This window comes from Pleurodeles waltl, chromosome 4_2 (assembly GCF_031143425.1).
Source record: "Pleurodeles waltl isolate 20211129_DDA chromosome 4_2, aPleWal1.hap1.20221129, whole genome shotgun sequence".
Taxonomy (NCBI): Eukaryota; Metazoa; Chordata; class Amphibia; order Caudata; family Salamandridae; genus Pleurodeles; species Pleurodeles waltl.
Window position 1 is genome coordinate 408666253 of NC_090443.1, and position 17214 is coordinate 408683466.

Consider the following 17214-nt stretch of genomic DNA (forward strand, 5'->3'; position numbering starts at 1 on the left):
AAACAACTTGTCACCATCAAAAGGAAGGTCCAGTAGGGTCGACTGCACATCAGAGGAAAATCCTGAGTTACGAAGCCAGGCCTGCCTCCTCGTAACTACAGCAGTGCCCATTGCCCTAGCAACCGAGTCAGTTGTATCCAAACCAGATTGGATAACCTGAGTTGCAGCTGCCTGAGAGTCAGATACCAGGCCTAATAACTCCTGAGGAACGTTGATTTAATCTCGTCCATCAGAGCATAAATGTATCTTCCTAAAATGCATGTAGCATTGGTGGACTTCAATGCCATGCTACATGATGAGAACACCTTTTTGGATGACATGTCCATCTTCTTGGAGTCTCTATCCGAGGGTACAGCTGGAAAAGACCCAGGAGCAGACCTTGCTGAGCAGGAAGCCTGGACCACCAAGCTTTCAGGTGTTGGATGCTTGGAAAGAAAACCTGGGTCAGCCGGTGCAACCCGATACCTCCTAGCCACAGATCTATTGATGGCTGAAGAAGACACCGGCTTCTTCCAAACTTCCATTATGGGGTCCAGTAGCGCTTCATTGAATGGCAAAAGTGGCTCTGCTGATGTAGAGGCAGGGTGCAACACTTCCGTCAATATGTTCTGTTTGGCTTGAGTCACTGGCAAAGGGAGATCCAGGAAGCCAGCTGCCTTTCTGATAACAGAATGAAAAGTGGCCGCCTCCTCTGTGTACTCCCCAGTTGATGACAGGTCCCATTCAGGGGAGGTATCTAGGCCACTAGCAGTGTCAAGTCCAAGGAGACCCTCACGAGAATCCTCGATCTCCCCTTCCTCCAAGGCTTGCCTCTGGTATTCCTGTTCTTCAAGGAGGCGGAGAGCAAGCCTCCTCGAGTGCAGCCTCTTCTCTATTCTCGGCGTCGACATGGCATCAGCAGACATCGAAGAATGACGCCCATCATCGGATCCGTCAGACGCCGGGTCTACAGACACCATAGTTGTCTTCGGCGCCAAACGAGGAGCCGAAAGGTGTGAAGACGGAGTCGGAGGAGGTCTAGACGGCGTCACTGGCTGAAAAATCAAAGCCGCAGGAGCTGAAGCCATAGGAGCCGAAGCCTCAGGAGCCGAAGCTACCGGAGCCGATCCCGGCGCCGAGCCCACATTCCCTAGGGGGAGAAAGGGCATAAAGGGTGCCGGTCGAAGTGGAGCCGGAGCACCTATGTTGAAGGCCAAAGGGCCCGAAGGACCAGCCGGTCCACCACCTGGAGCCATCTGCTGGAAGATGGAAAACATTGCATTCAGGAATGCGGTACTGTCAGCTCCAGGGGCCGGGAAAGCCGGGTACTGGGGTGCCTGGTTCGAAGGCGACACCGACGCCGGTCTCGACGTCTGCAAGGACGGAGAAAACATCTGAGGCTGCAGAACCTCAAACACAGAAGGAGGATGTCCCGATGACATGGGTGAAGTCGGTGAAGCTGGAGATGGTAACGGCGTCGTCGGCTGGGGAGTGACAGTGGGACTGACTTCCCAAGTCTTCCGACGTCGAGCCGATGGAGACCTCGACCGAGACCTCTCCCTACTCAACCGGCGCCGTGAATCTCGACGATGACGCCGGAGTCTCGATGACGCCGATGAGACTTCGGTGACGACGACTTTCGATGATGTCTCTTCTCCTTCTTTTTTGACTTCGCCAGAAAAAGCTTGGCCTCACGCTCTTTCAGGGCCTTAGGATTCATATGTTGACAAGAATCGCACTTATCAACATCATGGTCGGAACTAAGACACCACAAACAGTCAGAATGTGGGTCCGTTACCGACATTTTGCCACCACACTCACTGCAGGGCTTGAATCCTGACTTCCTTTGCGACATTGTAACCTCACAAAGTAAAAATCGCCAAAAAACAAACTGTAACTGTCGATAGAGCAACAGTAGCTCCCTCGAAGATAACCGTTTCGAATGGCATGGAAAAAAGGGAACTGACGTCGGCGAGGACCTCTTATTGCCTGTATGACGTCAGACGCCGTTGCGTGGGCAGTTGTGACGTCCTCGTCGACGTGCAGAAGCTAGGAAGAAGATTTCCGTTGAATGCTGGCGCAATGGGAGTATTCATGAGGTGAGGAATCCACAGGTTGATATATCCATCAGAAAAAAATGTCTACTTTGGCCTTATCACCAAAACTTAATGGGAGCACAAATAGAACAAAGTAACCATTCATGAATTGACATGGATTTGATGGGTAGCCCATCCAAGCGATGCCAAACCAAGAAAAGCACATCACATGGCTGAAGAGGGCTGACTAAAAGCCCCCTCTATCTCTTTCTGTACTTCTTATTGTAAGTTTTTGAAAAATGTATGAAATAAGGTCAACCTAGAGCTAGTCAGATCTTAAATGAAACAGATGACCTCACAAGGGTGTTCACCTGTACCTAGGGTCATTTAGTCTCTTGTAGTTTAAATGTAAGTCAATCATGCCAAGTACGTGTAAGCTGGTACTATATATTGTGACCAAATGGACTGTTTTTTATTATTATTCCTAGGAATTTCAATATTCTTAAAACAATGACAGTCATGAAACTTACATTTTTCCCTTAAATCGCCAAGGTCCCCTTGTCTCCACTTACATTCCTGTCAGTTTCCTAATTGGACAGTACATTATCATCACACTCTTGTCATGTCATATGGGGAACTGACATACTAGTCAATATGATGGAAACTCACACATACTCTATTTGGGGGTGGGGAGGATTCAGTGCTGTGCTGTCTGGTTAGAGAGACAAACCTCTGCAATGCATTAACTAAAAAAGGTTTCATATTGTACGATAGTGCATTTCCCACTGATTAACTTGCGATGATTAACTTGCATTAATTTTTCATTTTTTGTCATTTAAGCGGTGTCTTTGCACAGCAACACAGGTCTCATGCATTTTTTTTATGCACTTCGACCAATACCAAATAAATCTGTGTAATCGGAAAGCTTCAGGTGATTCCATCAGTAAAAGTAGGAAAGCTTGTTTGGATGTCTGCCTCTCCCTCTGATTCACGGCACAAGAGCCTTGCGTTTTAGCTGAAGCATTTGAACTGTCGGAATTAACCACCATGGAAGGTTTGTCTTTTCACAAAAAGTAGAACTGTTTTTCTTAAATTAAAAAAGTATGGGCGCATGCTGTTCTTCAGATCCTGTCCACCTCTACCACTGGCCGGAAAACTTTTCAGAGTGGGGTGCTGACTTGTGGCATCTGTCCACTAAAATCACAAGGCTTCTGAAAAATCTTGGCGCTGATACTAATGATTTTGGCAAAATTTTTAAATCTCTTCTGCAGCAGAGTATTGGGGTAAGGCCTCATTTCCATATTTGTGTTAAAATTATGTGCAGTAGTGCATATATCAAATATATGGTCAGATTAATTTTAAGCACAGGAGCTTAAGTAATTTGCCCAGAGTCAACACCATGATTTGAAATTGGTTTCCCCTATCCAACAGTGACTGGGGGGGGGGTGAATGTTTGATTGGTTCAGCATTCCGTCCATCATTTGTTTGTTTGATTGATTTTGTTGCCCTAAGTGCACCAGGTATGCCCAGATGTGGGTCCCGGGCTCACTATGCCACTGGATTCAAGCTAGCCTGGCTGATGAAGGGCGACACCCTGAAACCTGTCCCAGGAGGAACAGGGTCAAAGCCGATTTGCATATGGCTGGGTCCAAACTGGGGTGGAGTGGTGAGCAAAATAACTGATGGATTAAACCAGATCTGTGACTGGGGGTGAATGTTTGATTGGTTCCACATTCCGTCCATCATTTGTGTGTTTGCTTTTGTCACCCTAACTCACTATGCCACAAGCTAGCCTGGATGATAAAGAGTGATACTCAGAAACTGATCCCAGGATGCTCGTTTCCAGTCAAGGGAGGACCTGGCCTGGCAGTTTTGGCTTGACTGGACTGTTCCCATGGGGAACAGGGTCCAGACTGATTTGCATATGGCTGGATCCAAACTGGGGTAGCTTGGTGAGCAAACAAATTGATGGATTAAACCCAGATCTGTGACTGGGGGTGAATGTTTGATTGACTACGCATTCCGTGTGTTTGTTTGCTTTTGTCGCTATATCCAAGGTCAACAGCTTTGGCCTTTAGGCCACAGCCATATTTCTCAAATTACATGTTAAAGTCATACACAAGTCAGATGAGTGCGTATGTTCATTTATAGTGAACACATTTTCAGATGAAATGGCTTTCTCAAGTAAAAAATACATTAGCAAAAAATACTAGAAGGGGCACTCGGAGAATTGCTTGAAAATACTTGCAGAGGTTTGTTTCACCTCACTTCAGAATTAGAAAGAAATGTGCTTCTTTTTTCCTTTCTTAACTTCTAATATATTCTGAAATATGTGTACAGTTCATTTACACAGTTAATTTGCAGATATACTAATTTTGTTGTGGACTACAAAAATGACATCCTACAACCTTTACTTTCACGGTCCTTGTTCTTCGCCAAGATTGCCACATAGTTCACTTTAAAAACTCCTCTCACTTTGCAGTCCGAGAAATAAAAGTGAACACTAATCAATGTGTTAAAAGAACAAGCAATAAGAATAATTTGTCAGAAGACATAGCCTGTCATTTGACCTGTTTTTGGAGCACAGCAAATGTGACAAGATAAATACAAATTCAAAGGTATCTTTATTTATGGAACTTTCACAAACCCCAAAAATTGGCTGGCGACCCACCTTTGGGTCGCAACGAACGAGTTACTTACCTTCGGTAACGACTTCTGAATGGGAGTATTCATTAGGTGAAGAATCCACAGGTAGTTGTATCCATCAGAACCAGTGTTTTGGAACCGCTGCCCTTGACACTGCTACTGGGTCCTTGCTGCTGCTTTCCACATGTCTATACTGCATTTCGCATGTGGGATATTGGCAATGGCAGCTTTCACACAGGCTTTAAAGGCATTAAAAAAGGCACCCATGCACACTCATGGACAGCCTGTATTTAATGTTTTTTTGTAATAGATTACCACAAACCATTCAAAGATAGTCACATATGGGTATGCTTACTTCTGGATGCAAGTGTAGCCATACCTTAATACTTAGTAATTCCTTATAATAAAATCCATTCCAAGATGGCTGCTGTGCATTCACATCTGAGTAAATGTATATACACACACCCATCTTTACGAAAAATGTACTTACCTTTGGTAACGCCTTATCTGGTAGAGAGATATTCTAGTTGCAGATTCCTTACCTTTGAATTTCCCTCAGGCGTCAGACTGGATCTGGAGAATTTTCTGAGCAGTACCCCTGCGTGCCATTAGGTGGCATCGATCGGCTCCGCGTCCATCATCGCCCACACTGGATATGATGTTGCGGGTCATATATAGACACCACCCTGGCATGCTGATGTCAGTTTCTTTTCATGACTTTCCACGTTAGAAGAACAGAGCCATGAAGAATACGGACTACTGGCACTTCAAAACTAAGGCCCTTAGGAAGAGTCGCTGTCCCTAGAAATCAGTTCGCAGAGCAGGGAGGATGGGTGGTTCGGTAAGGAATCTGCAACTAGAATATGTCTCTACCAGATATGGCGTTACCGAAGATAAGTAACTTGTTCATCTGCTAAAGACTTCTACTTGCAGATTCCTTTCCTTTGAATGGATACCCAAGCAATAACACCCCCAGAGGACAGTCTGCGAGCCAAGATCATACTTGAAAGTCCTGCTGAAACGAACGGGCAAAGTACCTGTCCCTACAGACCCAAATGTACAGGCACAGTGTTTCGAAAACGTGTGCAGAGTAGTCCATGGGGCTGCCTGACAGGTGTCAAGGACTGGAACTCCACGTGCTGATTAAGTGGCTGCGACTGTAGCTAGGGCAGGATAAGCACACAAACCCTCAGGTGGTTGCTTTTCGACCAGTTAGTAGCGATCTTAATGCAGAGTTCAATCAATCTGGAGTTGGCCTGCTTCTGCACTGCCCAACATTTCTTTGCACTCACATAACCGACAAAGAGTTGATCTTCCACCCGGAACTCTTGTACGATCAAGGTAGAATGCCAACGCTCTTTTTCGGTCCAGGAGGTGGAGCCTCTCCTCTTTCGTAGATGGATGTGGGGGTGCGTAAAAAGTATGCAAGGTGATGAACTGGCCTAAATGAAAGGGTGTAAACACTTTTGGCACAAATAAGGCCCTAGAGAAAAGCACCACTGTCAGGATAGATTGAAAGGTAGGGCGGTTTAGATGACAGAGCCAGCAGCTCACTCACCCTGTGGGAAGATGTAATGGCCACAAGGAAGGCAGTTTTCAAAGTGAGAAGCCTTAAAGGACAACTGTGGAGAGGCTCGATAGGAGCGCACATCAGAAAGGTCAAAACTAAACTCAAATCCTATTGGGGCATAATGAATGGGGATGGAGGAAAGAGATGTGTAAGGGCTTTAAAGAACCTATCAACAATAGGAGACTTAAACAAAGAAAGTTGATCGGGAAGAGGGGCTAAGATGGTGATGAGAGCAGACGCTCCGTGAAGAGCTCCAGCATAGGCCCCAATTGAATCCTGCCAAAATCCTGCAGACTGATGGCAAGTGGACCTCTCCCCCAGGTCCCTTGAGGGCCCCCCCGAGGTGGTCAATGGAAGTCCATTTGGGTCCCAGGAATATGCCACGCTACGTGAGAAATGGCAGCCGCACTACCGGCCCACATTGCGCTGGGAGAGGCGGTCTTGGGCCCGAATTGAGGTCAGCGATGGAGCGAAGGTGACCATCGGACCGTGGCTACTTCGGGCCGGATCCCACACCCTCTGGGGAAAAGTCGACTGACACCCTGACCCAGCTGCCGCTGCAGGAGAGATGGCTGGAGCCCGTGGGAGGTCGAGCACGGCCCCGTGATCCTGAGCCCCTTCAGCTGGGTCAGGGAGGCCGGTACCGGAGAGAGGAGGTGCCGGGCTGCCCGAGAGACACACGGTGAGCAGGGGAATACAGGCTACGGCGGCCTCTGGGCCAGTATCGCGGCCACAGGAAGCACCCCATGGAGGTGCACTGCGAAGGCTGCTGCCGGATCACGCCCATTCTGATACGGATTCCCCCCCACCCATGGGAGAAGTCGACGACCGACTGGTCCCGGGGGTCGGTGTGAAGGAGACGGTGGGGATCCGTGGACGGTCAAGGGAGCACTCCATGTTGGCCCCTTGATCCTGAGCCACCTGGACCACAGCGAGTCGGAGAGAAGAGGCAGGAAGGAACCTAGTGGCCCCTCTTCTGCCCCCCCCGACCAGGCCTGTGCACTCAGGGCGGGGACAAGGAGAGGCAGTTTCAAAGGTGGTGCAACATAGCTGAACGCCATTCCCAACCCCCACATCCCCACCACAGAGGCACTGACTGAGACTGACGGCCCCAATTTGAAGACCAGACAGGAGACTGTGAAGATCAGTGAGGTGAGTGGAGCACCAACGGAAGCCACAGCCGGTGTGGGACGGTGCGGGGTGGGGCACTTCTGGGTACCACGCATAAGGAGACCCCTCGGAAGCAGCCCTGGACTCCCACACTGGTTTGCAAAATAGACTTTCTCCTTGACCTCTCCCCTCCTTGAAAGATGAAGTGCAGCCGACCTGACTGCGGATGACCACGGACTAATATCGACCATACCCTCTGAGCCAGTGACACACATCCTAACAGCAACGCCCCACTACCCTGGGGAAACTCGATAAATATGCAAAGGTCAGCCATTCACCCACGCAGCCACTACCGGACAACGCGGTACTACTGCAGGCCAAAAAATCCTTCAGGGTCTCCCCAGAGGGCGGAATTGGTGATGTCAGAGTGGAGGTCTCTCTCCTTTGACAGAACCTCTGAAACGTGGCGGAAAGAGTAACTGCTGCTGAAACAAGAATCTCAGACTTCGAGGACGTGGTCCATACCCTGAGGGAAGAAGCCACGGAAGCATGAGTAACCACTAAAGGCATATTGTGGCGCCTCGAGGACGCAGAGAACAGGGCAAGAAGAAATAACCTGCGATTCGTGGGGTTCCCGGAGGAAGTGGAGGGCCGTAATGCATGCACATTTCTGGGAGTCTGCCTCATGCAAACTTTCGAGAGATCATCCTCATGCATTGTGATAGAACAAGCCCATCGAGCCCTGGCCAACAAACCACCACCCGGGGCTCCACCAAGTCGAAGCAGAGCTCCCGAACTATCAAGACCGCGAAAATATTTTAGCTGAGGCCAGGAGAATGAAAGAGGTGAGACACAGAAACTCACTGATTCAGATTTTCCCTGACTGTACTAGGGGGGGGGGGGGCAACATCAACGGTGTACTTTCGACGCAGATAAAGCCAAACTGTGCATTCTCCAATTGCAGTACATGCTTCTCTTCCCAGCCAAACTACAAATGTTGTTTTAGGGGGAGGTCCACTTTTTCAGGCTCTGGAGGAGGTGTAGGGATGGCTCGAGGAAAGACCCCAATTGTCCTGGGAGATGACTAAGAATGGAGTGGTTCCCCTACCAATTCAGGTCGAGCTCAATGCCACGAGTACCCTCACGTAGATAGCCACGCTCCATCCAGTGGCATCGGCCCTCCAGCTCCAGAAATCCAGACTCGCACATACGCGGACGCTGCCCTTGGACAGACACACCACAATAGTTGTGAAGAAAAGTAAAGCGATGATGCGATCAGGGACGGGGTTGACCCAGAGCCACGACACCCCTTGGCGTTGGGAGAAAGCACTTGACATGCCATCATCCAATGACAATGTGGAGCCGCCCGGGGGGCGCGGCTGCTTCTACCTGCCATCTAATAATGTCTTCTGGGGCAATGCGACGACTGCAGGCCTTCCCCTCCAGCAACAGTAGCTCCATTTGAAACTTCTAACTCTGCACACATACCATTGATATCGTCCCTTAGGAGCTGGTCCGTTGTTGCATTGGGTTGCACAGTTCAAATAGACACACTGTGACCTCTACATTCTCTCTATGGAACAGTTTGTTGATTGGGGGACCATTTCATCCACAGGGATTTGTGGGGGGTGGTAGGTGATAAAGGAGTTCTTGTGTTTAATGGTTATGATGAGTTTCTTAAAACTGGGACAACGCTTAGCAGAGAAACCCAACGCTATAGCACCAGACTGCAACAGTTTCCCACTATCAAGGTAGAGGTTGCCCGGGCCCTTAGCAAGACTGAAGCATAGTTCTAATGGGTGAAAACAATAGGTAAACCTTGTTGTCCTGGAATGATAACGCCTTGGGCAGCAAAATCAAGAGGGGGCTAGTAATGGTGTGTGTGTGTGTATGTATAAATATATCCTCACATAATGGGACCCCCCTTACCACTACCTAGGTAGAAGCCTTTAAACTGTCATTGCACACAGGATTCACCACAGGATCTAGAGGGATAGCAATTTTGCTTAAAAAGTCCCCACCATTCCGGACCAATAAAACCTGGAGATACCCTGCAGGCACATTCGTAGCAGCACATAGGTACTGGGGTAGACAAGAGATGACGTTGGTGAGCCTCTACGCCTCACCCTGACTCCAACAACAGATATATGCAAAACTTGCGGAGGTCACCACTTCACCTGTTAGGAGGGGACTTCAACGACGTCATCTGTCCCAGTATGGATAGGTTGCAACATACAATATCTCCTTCACAGGGAACTCCTCTGTCTGATATGGTGTCCTCTCTGGGCCTGACTGACCTCTGGTGTCGTCAGCATCTGGGGGCCAAGCGCTTTTCCTACTTTTCAGGCACTCAGTTTTTTTTCCATATTAGGCTATATTCTGGCGCCGGCAGGAGAGGTAGCGGTGGTGGAGGAGGCAGAATATTTAGCAAGAGGGCTGTCAGATCATTCTCCCCTGTGGCTCACAATTGAGACCTGGGTTCCGAAAAGCAGGAATTGCTGGAGGCTGAATGCCTGGGACCTAAAAGATGCAGAAACAGCACAGGAATTGACAGTAGAGACCAAACAATACTTCAAAGAAGACAAAGACTCAGTGGCCTCAGCGATCACACTCTGGGAAGCCTACAAACAGGCTCTCCGGGATAGAGCTCAAAACATTATTGCTCAGAAACGTAGAAGGGAACAGGAGGACCTACAGTCAATAGAGAGCCAATTGATGGACTTAGAGCGAAACCCTGTTGCCGTGACCGATCCCCACACGCAGCGCAAATTGATGATCTTACAAAAGGAATACAAGGCACAAGTGCACCGTGGGGCGAGGAACCTATATCTAGCCCTAAAACACTGCCTTTATGAAGCAGGGGATAGAGCGAGCAAACTCCTTACTTGGCTTGGGCTCCGGGAGAGAGAAGCGAGATGGGTACACTCCATACTGGGGGACAGTGGGACTGTATATAACACTGACTCAGACTGCTAACGCATTTGTGCAATACTCTGAGCATCTCTACTACACGCACAAGAATGTGAGCCCATCCAGCATTAGGAACTACCTGGCGCAGACCCCCCTGCTGTGCTCGACAGCAGAGGATAGGAACACCTTAGATATAGATCCTGAAGAAATTAAAACAGTTATTGCTGCAATGTCCCCAGGGAAGAGCCCCGAGCCCATCCGCTTCCCGACAGAACTCTTCAAAGGAAACTTTGAACTTCTCACCCCCTATCTTCTGCAGTTATTTCATGAGGCCAAAGAGGTGGGTGAGTTCCCGCAAGACTTGCGGAGGGCCACGATAGTGGTGATTCCCAAGATGGGGAAACCCCTGTACGAGTCTAATTCTTACCATACTATTTCATTCCTAAAAGTAGAAGTGAAAATCCTTGCCTAGATACTTGCCACACGGCTTGCAACAGTCATACACTCATTGATCCACCTGGACCAAACAAGCTTTATGCCCAAGAGGTCTATGAGTTTCAATTTGCATTGTATCCACGTTTGGATCGATGCTGTTAAGGATCGAAGAGCCCCACTTGCTGTTAAGTCTCGACACCCAGAAAGCATTTGATACAGCCCACTGGCCGTTTATGACACTGGTGTTAGAGAAGTTTGGGTTTGGCCCAAGATTCTGGGAGTGGGTTAAGCTACTGTATACCAACCCAACACCAGTTGTCCAGGTCAATGGTCATCAATAAGATGAGTTCCCAATGAAAAGAGGTACGTGTCAGGGTTGCCCTCTTTGGCCTCTCTTGTTTGCTCTTACGATCGAGCCCGCTTGCTAGTATTATCTGGTCCCACACGGTTATCCTAGGTTTCCGAGTGGGCGACGGGGAGAATGAATCGGAAAAGATCTCGCTATATGTGGATGATATCCTTCTTTATGTCACCAGCCCCATAGAGACGTTGCCCTGTATCTGGGAAACACTTGAATATGGGACTTACTCAGGTTATAGAATTAACCAGTCCAAATAAACTCTTTTCCAGACAGGAGGCCAAATTTCATGTATTGTACCACTGGCTAACCTACACATAGATGGAGACAGCTTTAAATATTCGGGGATCTACATCACGAAAGACCTCATCAAAAGAAGAGAACAAAACCTAACAACAGTTATCTCTGAACTCCACAAGGACATGGAGCACTGTGGGAAACTCCCCTTAACATTATTCGGGAGGGCAGCCCTGTTTAAAATGATCTCTCTACTCAAATTACTGTACGCCTTCCAAAACACCTACATAAAATTGTCTGATGACATCTTTGCCAAAGTAAATCAAGAGGTCCATACATTCATAAGGGGGCGGGAAACACCCCAGGATCTCCCCGCAGACACTCCAGCAAAACTCATACAATGGTGGAATAGCTTTACCCGATCTCAGGGCATATTATTGGGCAACACACTTGGCAGCAATAAATGACTAGGAACACACACCTGGGGACCACCCTATGTATCTGCTTGAGAGAAGTCAATTCACACACAAATCTCACTTACACTACTCATACGGGGGTAAAGGCTCACAAGCCCTCCCATTACGCATACAACTTACGACAGATGCTTGGAACAAGGCCGGACGCAAGAGAGCATGGCCCACTACACTTACTAGGGAAGCTCTGTTATGGGAGGGCTCCTACTTGAGGGGATTTGGGTGGCTGTGGGGCTTTTGGGGATCGGACACCCTGGGTATTTCTAAAATGGGCCACCTTATAAAGAAGGGTGCACTGAAGACCTTCCCCTACCTGCAAGAGGAATACCTTCTTTCACAAACACATCACTATTGTTACATTCAATTATTGCACGCTTGGGGAGCCGAAAACTGAGATGTATCGGACCTCCCAGACTATGCCCGTTATAGAGACGTCTCCTCATAGGGATGTCTCCTCATGAGTCAATTGGAAGAGAAAGCCATCTCTTAAATATAAAAACTTTAACCAATAACATGCCAGACACTCTCAGACAGCTGAGGTGCTGATGGAGGGGGATCTGGGGCCAGTGGACGATAAGGACTAGGAGACCGCCCTAATGCAACTCCGCATAGGGGACATACAAATCTGATTAAGATTTATTCAGTTTAAATCCTACACATGATTTATTATAATATGATGAGACTACACACAATGGTAAGGACCCCAACTCCGACCTGCCTCCGCTGTGGATCTGCAAGGGGTACGTTCATGCATACTCTGTGGACATGCCTGAATGTACAGAAATACTGGTCAAGTATTATAGGCGAATTGGGGGAGGTGCTCAAGGCACAGATGCCTGTGGAACCTTGCTACATACTACTTCGCATTCGCACAGACGTAGACCTGCCACATGCCAAACTCTTTTTTAGCAATCTAGGACTAGTTGTGGTGAAGAGAGACATCGCCAAGTACTGGGGGTCCCCCAACCTGCCCACGACTGCAGAGTGGAGGCAAGGGATGGATCAGTGTATGATGGCCGGGAGGGTGACTTACCGGGCCCGTGGATGCCCAGAAAAATTTAACAAGGTTTGGGGTGCATGGAAGTCTTACCATGACCTGCAGTTCCACTGGGGACGAAAAAGAGTCAAGTGATTCGTGCCTTGGAAACTCCAACGAACAAAACTGCTAACATTGCGCGTTCTCCAAGGAGATGAACATATCTAACCAAGGCTCTCCCCACTGCTAAAAAGACCTTGCACCACCTCCGGATGGAGCTGCCATCCCTGATCTGGTATATTTTCGGCTCAGTTTGTTTGCTCTGGCATTCAGACAGCCCATAAGATGTTGAACCACCAGGGATATGCTATTCAGCCACTTCCAGAGATGCAGAGCCTCCTGACAAAGGGTTCCCACACCATGGAGCTCCAACAGATTGATGTGGAGTCCAGATGCCTCTGACCTCCACTTCTCCCAGTTGGTCACCCCATCCCAGGAGTGACGCATCTGTCACTACTGTCTGATATGATTGGGGAAGTGAGAGGGGTCTGCCTCTGACCCAGTTGTGGTTCATTAACCACCACTGCAGATCTTGCACAGTTCCCTCTGAGATAAGGACCTTGTCGGAGTGATTCCCCTGATGCTGCTCCTCACTGTAACTTCAGTTACTACTGCAGAGCCCACATATGCCATCTGGCATGTGTCACCAGCAGGATGCAGGAGGCCGTGAGGCCCTGTAGCATCAGAGTCATTCTCACCGAAATCCAGGATAGAGGCTGAAACATTGGTATCATAGTCTGAACATCCTGGACTTGCTGCTCAGGAATATAAGCCCGAAACTGCACTGTGTTCAGAACAGCTCCGATGAAAGGAGCGTCTGAGAGGAAGTCAAGGTGTAACTTCAGCACATTTATAGTGAACCCCAGCGAATGTAGTAGGTCCACCACAGTCTCGAGGTGGGGGATGAGAGCCTGGGGCGTGCCCGCCTTCAACAGCCAATCATCGAGATACGGGAAGACTGAAACCCATGATCTGCGCAGATGAGCTGCGACCACTGCCATCACCTTGGTGAACACCCAAGGGGTGCTAGTAAGACCAAAAGGGGAACATGGTGAACTTACAGTGCTCACTGCCTACTGTGAACCACAAGTAATGTCTGTGGGCAGGCAGGACAGCAATATGGAAATAAGCATCCTGCAAGTCCAACACTACCATCTGTTCTCCTGGGTCCAGGGCAGATAAAATCTGAGCCAAAGTGAGCATTTTGAAATCATTTTTGAGGAAAAGACTAAGGGATCGAAGGTCTAGAGTAGAGCGGAGGCCCTTGTCCTTTTTGGGTACCAGAAAGTAGTAGGAATAGCAACTACAACCTACTTCTGGCATGGGAACCCTCTCTATTGCTTTCCTGGCCAAGAGAGACATAACTTCCTTGAAAAGAAGTGATAAGTGTTCCTCCGTCATCTGGTCGTAGGATGGTGGCATGGATGGAGGGGTAGTCTCAAAGTGGAGGAAGTAGCTCCTTCTGACTATCTGCAAAACCCATGTATCCGGCGTGATGGATTGCCAGCGGAGCAGGTGATGGTGGATCCTACCTCCGATTGACCCCTGATGGGGAGCCAGACTAGGAAGGCTAAGAGGCTGCTGCAGAGAAGTGGGGGTGGCAGACTAGCCAGACAGCTGGCTCCCAGGTCGCTCGGCCATGCAGAGTCTGGGCAGCATGCGGGCACGTTGGCTACCTGGGAATGGAAACGGCTGGAGCCCCCTTCCATAGCTATGAAAGGGGCAAAAGGCAGACTGGGGCAACCACAAGTCCCAAGGACCCGGCTGCAGCACGAGAATCCTTGAAGCGCTCGAACACCGAGTCTGCCTTGTCTCTGAAGAGATGGGTGCCATCAATGGGCATGCCCATCAAAGTATCCAGGATATCCCCAGAAAAGCCTGGTGTTCTCAACGAGGCAAGGCGCCTCTGGGTCACTGTTGACGAAACCACTCTGCCTAGCGAGTTGGTTGTGTCCAGTTTGCAATGGATGGTGAACTGTGTTGCGTCTCTCCTATCAGCAACTGACAGAATACAGCCAGGGCCTCCTCCGGGACCTGTAGCAGCACTTGTGCAAACATATCCCACAGTGTGTAGGAATAACAGGACAAAAGACATGCTGTGTTTAGGGACAGCAATGCTAGGCTGGTGGAAGGAAAAGTCTTCTTCCCAAGTGTGTCCAACCTTGTCGATTCCCTATCTGGGGTGCCGAAGGGAACACGCCCTGGGAAGTAGAGGCTTGGATAACCAAGCTCTCTGGGGTGGGGTGAGCATCAGAAAGCTTGCCTCCCCTAGAGCAGGGTGATGGCAGTGGGCAACTGTCCTGTTCACAGTAGCCCCTGCGCTGGGTTTGGATAGGGCACCCAGTAGGATATTCGTGAGGGCTTCAAGGGGAGCATGGGTTCTGAGGATGAAACTCCAGGTTGAAGCACCCATGTCAGGACATTAATCTTGACAGCCACTGAAGGCAACTCAAGGTCCAAGACCTCAACTGCTCTTCTCACCACTTGGAATATGAAGCTCCCTCCTCCGTAGCCACGGTAGGGAGAGAAAGTATGGCAGTATCTGGAGAAGTATCCAGTCCGTTGGCCTCACCCAAGTCTGTATGCCAGTGCATAGGGTCTTGGAGGTGATATGCTAAAGGGTCCAGCGACCCCCTCCCATTCCTCACTGTAACCTAGTCCATAAGAAAGGGGCTCTGGATCAGACTTCAGAAGCAAGGCTCCTACAGGTGTCGTATGATGCCCATCCAGTTGTGTTGGAGTCAGTAATGAGAACGTGAACGCGCTGCCCAAGGGCAGTGCCGGGAGCGTCGGGACCAGTGTTGGGGAAGGTTGAGGTGGTACGGTCAAGGTCAGACTGGATCCAGGATTGAATCCACAGGTGTCCCTCTGTACTGAGGCCGAGCTGCCGGTAAGGAACCCGAAGAGGCCCTTCCCACTTTGCAGGGCCCAACAGTGCTCTAACAGTGTCAGACTGCCAGAAAATGAGGCGCATGGCCTCATAAAACTTATTGAGTTGGGCAGGGTTCGCTCTGGGTACCGGAAACTAGGGGAGGTGCGGAGTCAGCCTAGGAAAAGACTCCGCAGAGCGAGGCCTAGAATGTTGACACTCCCTCGTCGGCTGATGGATGAGAAGAAATCGAAGAATACTTTAACTTCTTGCTTTTCTACTTGTGCCTTGACTTACCTGATCGCACCGAGACTTGGAGTGGGATGACGACAAAGGAGGACTCTGTGACCGACCCAGTGACCTTCCCCTCAACGAGATCTTGACTTACTTTGAGTCAAGCAGCCATCAAGCTTTAGGGACTGCTCCCTCAAAGCCTTGGGATGCACAACTTCGGGTCGTGGTCCTGCTCCAGGCACCAAAGACACACGAGGTGAGGATCTGTCACAAACACCGCCCAATGGCAGAAACCGCAGGCTTAAACCAGGTCTACCTCGATGACATCCGCAACGCACCAGGAATTTAAAAACTCAAAAAAATCTTTGAAAAAAAAAGTTGAAAAAAGCCAGTCTAAATATTACTGAGGGGTAGCTTTCTTCGCATCAGCACTAGCTGGCTTGGGAAGACAAGAACTGATGTCAGCGTGCCAGGGGGTGCCTATATAGGACCCTCAATGTCATATCTGTCGCAAATGAAGGCAATAGATGTGGAGATGATTGACGCCACCTAACTCCACGCAGGGGTACTGCTCAGAAAATTCTCTGTATCCAGTCAGGCACTTGGGGGAAACTCAAAGGTAAGGAATCAGCAACTAGAAGTCTCTATCAGATAATGTTTTTTGACAACGTATTATAAAAAACATTACAAGATAGTGGTCAGTGTGCCCACCAGCATGTGCATGCATGGGTGGCTGTCTTGGAATGGTTTCTGTTATATCTTATTAAAAGCATTCAAAAGAAACAAGCATTGGCAAAGCCAAGAGCTTTACATTCAAAGCCAGCCCTGTTGGCCTTGCTGATGTTTATTCTCCCCATGTATGGAGTCTTGCATCTTTCTACAAGTTGTGTCTGCTGTTTGCTAGGTTGAAGATCTGGGAGACTGTCTACCTCTGGATGAGTGAAAATGAAAGGAGTAAAAGATATCCCACCTGTGCTGTTTCCTCTTCTTGCTTCCGCTTCTCCTCCTCGGTGTCAACCAACCTCTGCTTGGTTAGGAGGAGCTCCTTATTCAGCACATCTGCCTTGTCTTCTGCCTGAAAAAAAGAAAAAGACATGTGAACATATAAGAATGAATGAACTTGAGTTATCAGTAGCATAGCGCTTGTAATAGGCCTATTTCACCTGTGAAAAGGCGATCCTGGATAACAGGCACTCACTGTATGTGCAAAAACAAGCAGCCACTAGAATGAGTAAAAACTGGTAGCTTGCAAACCATGCTTGATGACCTAGTATGTAACATCCAACTCTGAACACAACAGACCAGAAGTGAAGAAGATGCA

At 48.9% G+C, this 17214-nt stretch overlaps 1 protein-coding gene across 8 annotated transcripts in view; it reads right to left on the reverse strand.

Annotated features, from left to right (window-relative positions):
* RABGAP1L (RAB GTPase activating protein 1 like) overlaps positions 1–17214 on the reverse strand; it is a 1234468-nt gene that overhangs the window by 15642 nt on the left and 1201612 nt on the right. For all 8 annotated transcript variants that reach the window (XM_069231590.1, XM_069231591.1, XM_069231592.1 and 5 more), the window contains one exon: positions 16864–16968. In XM_069231590.1, the coding sequence (XP_069087691.1) occupies positions 16864–16968 (105 nt within the window). The remainder of the gene's footprint in view (positions 1–16863; positions 16969–17214) is intronic.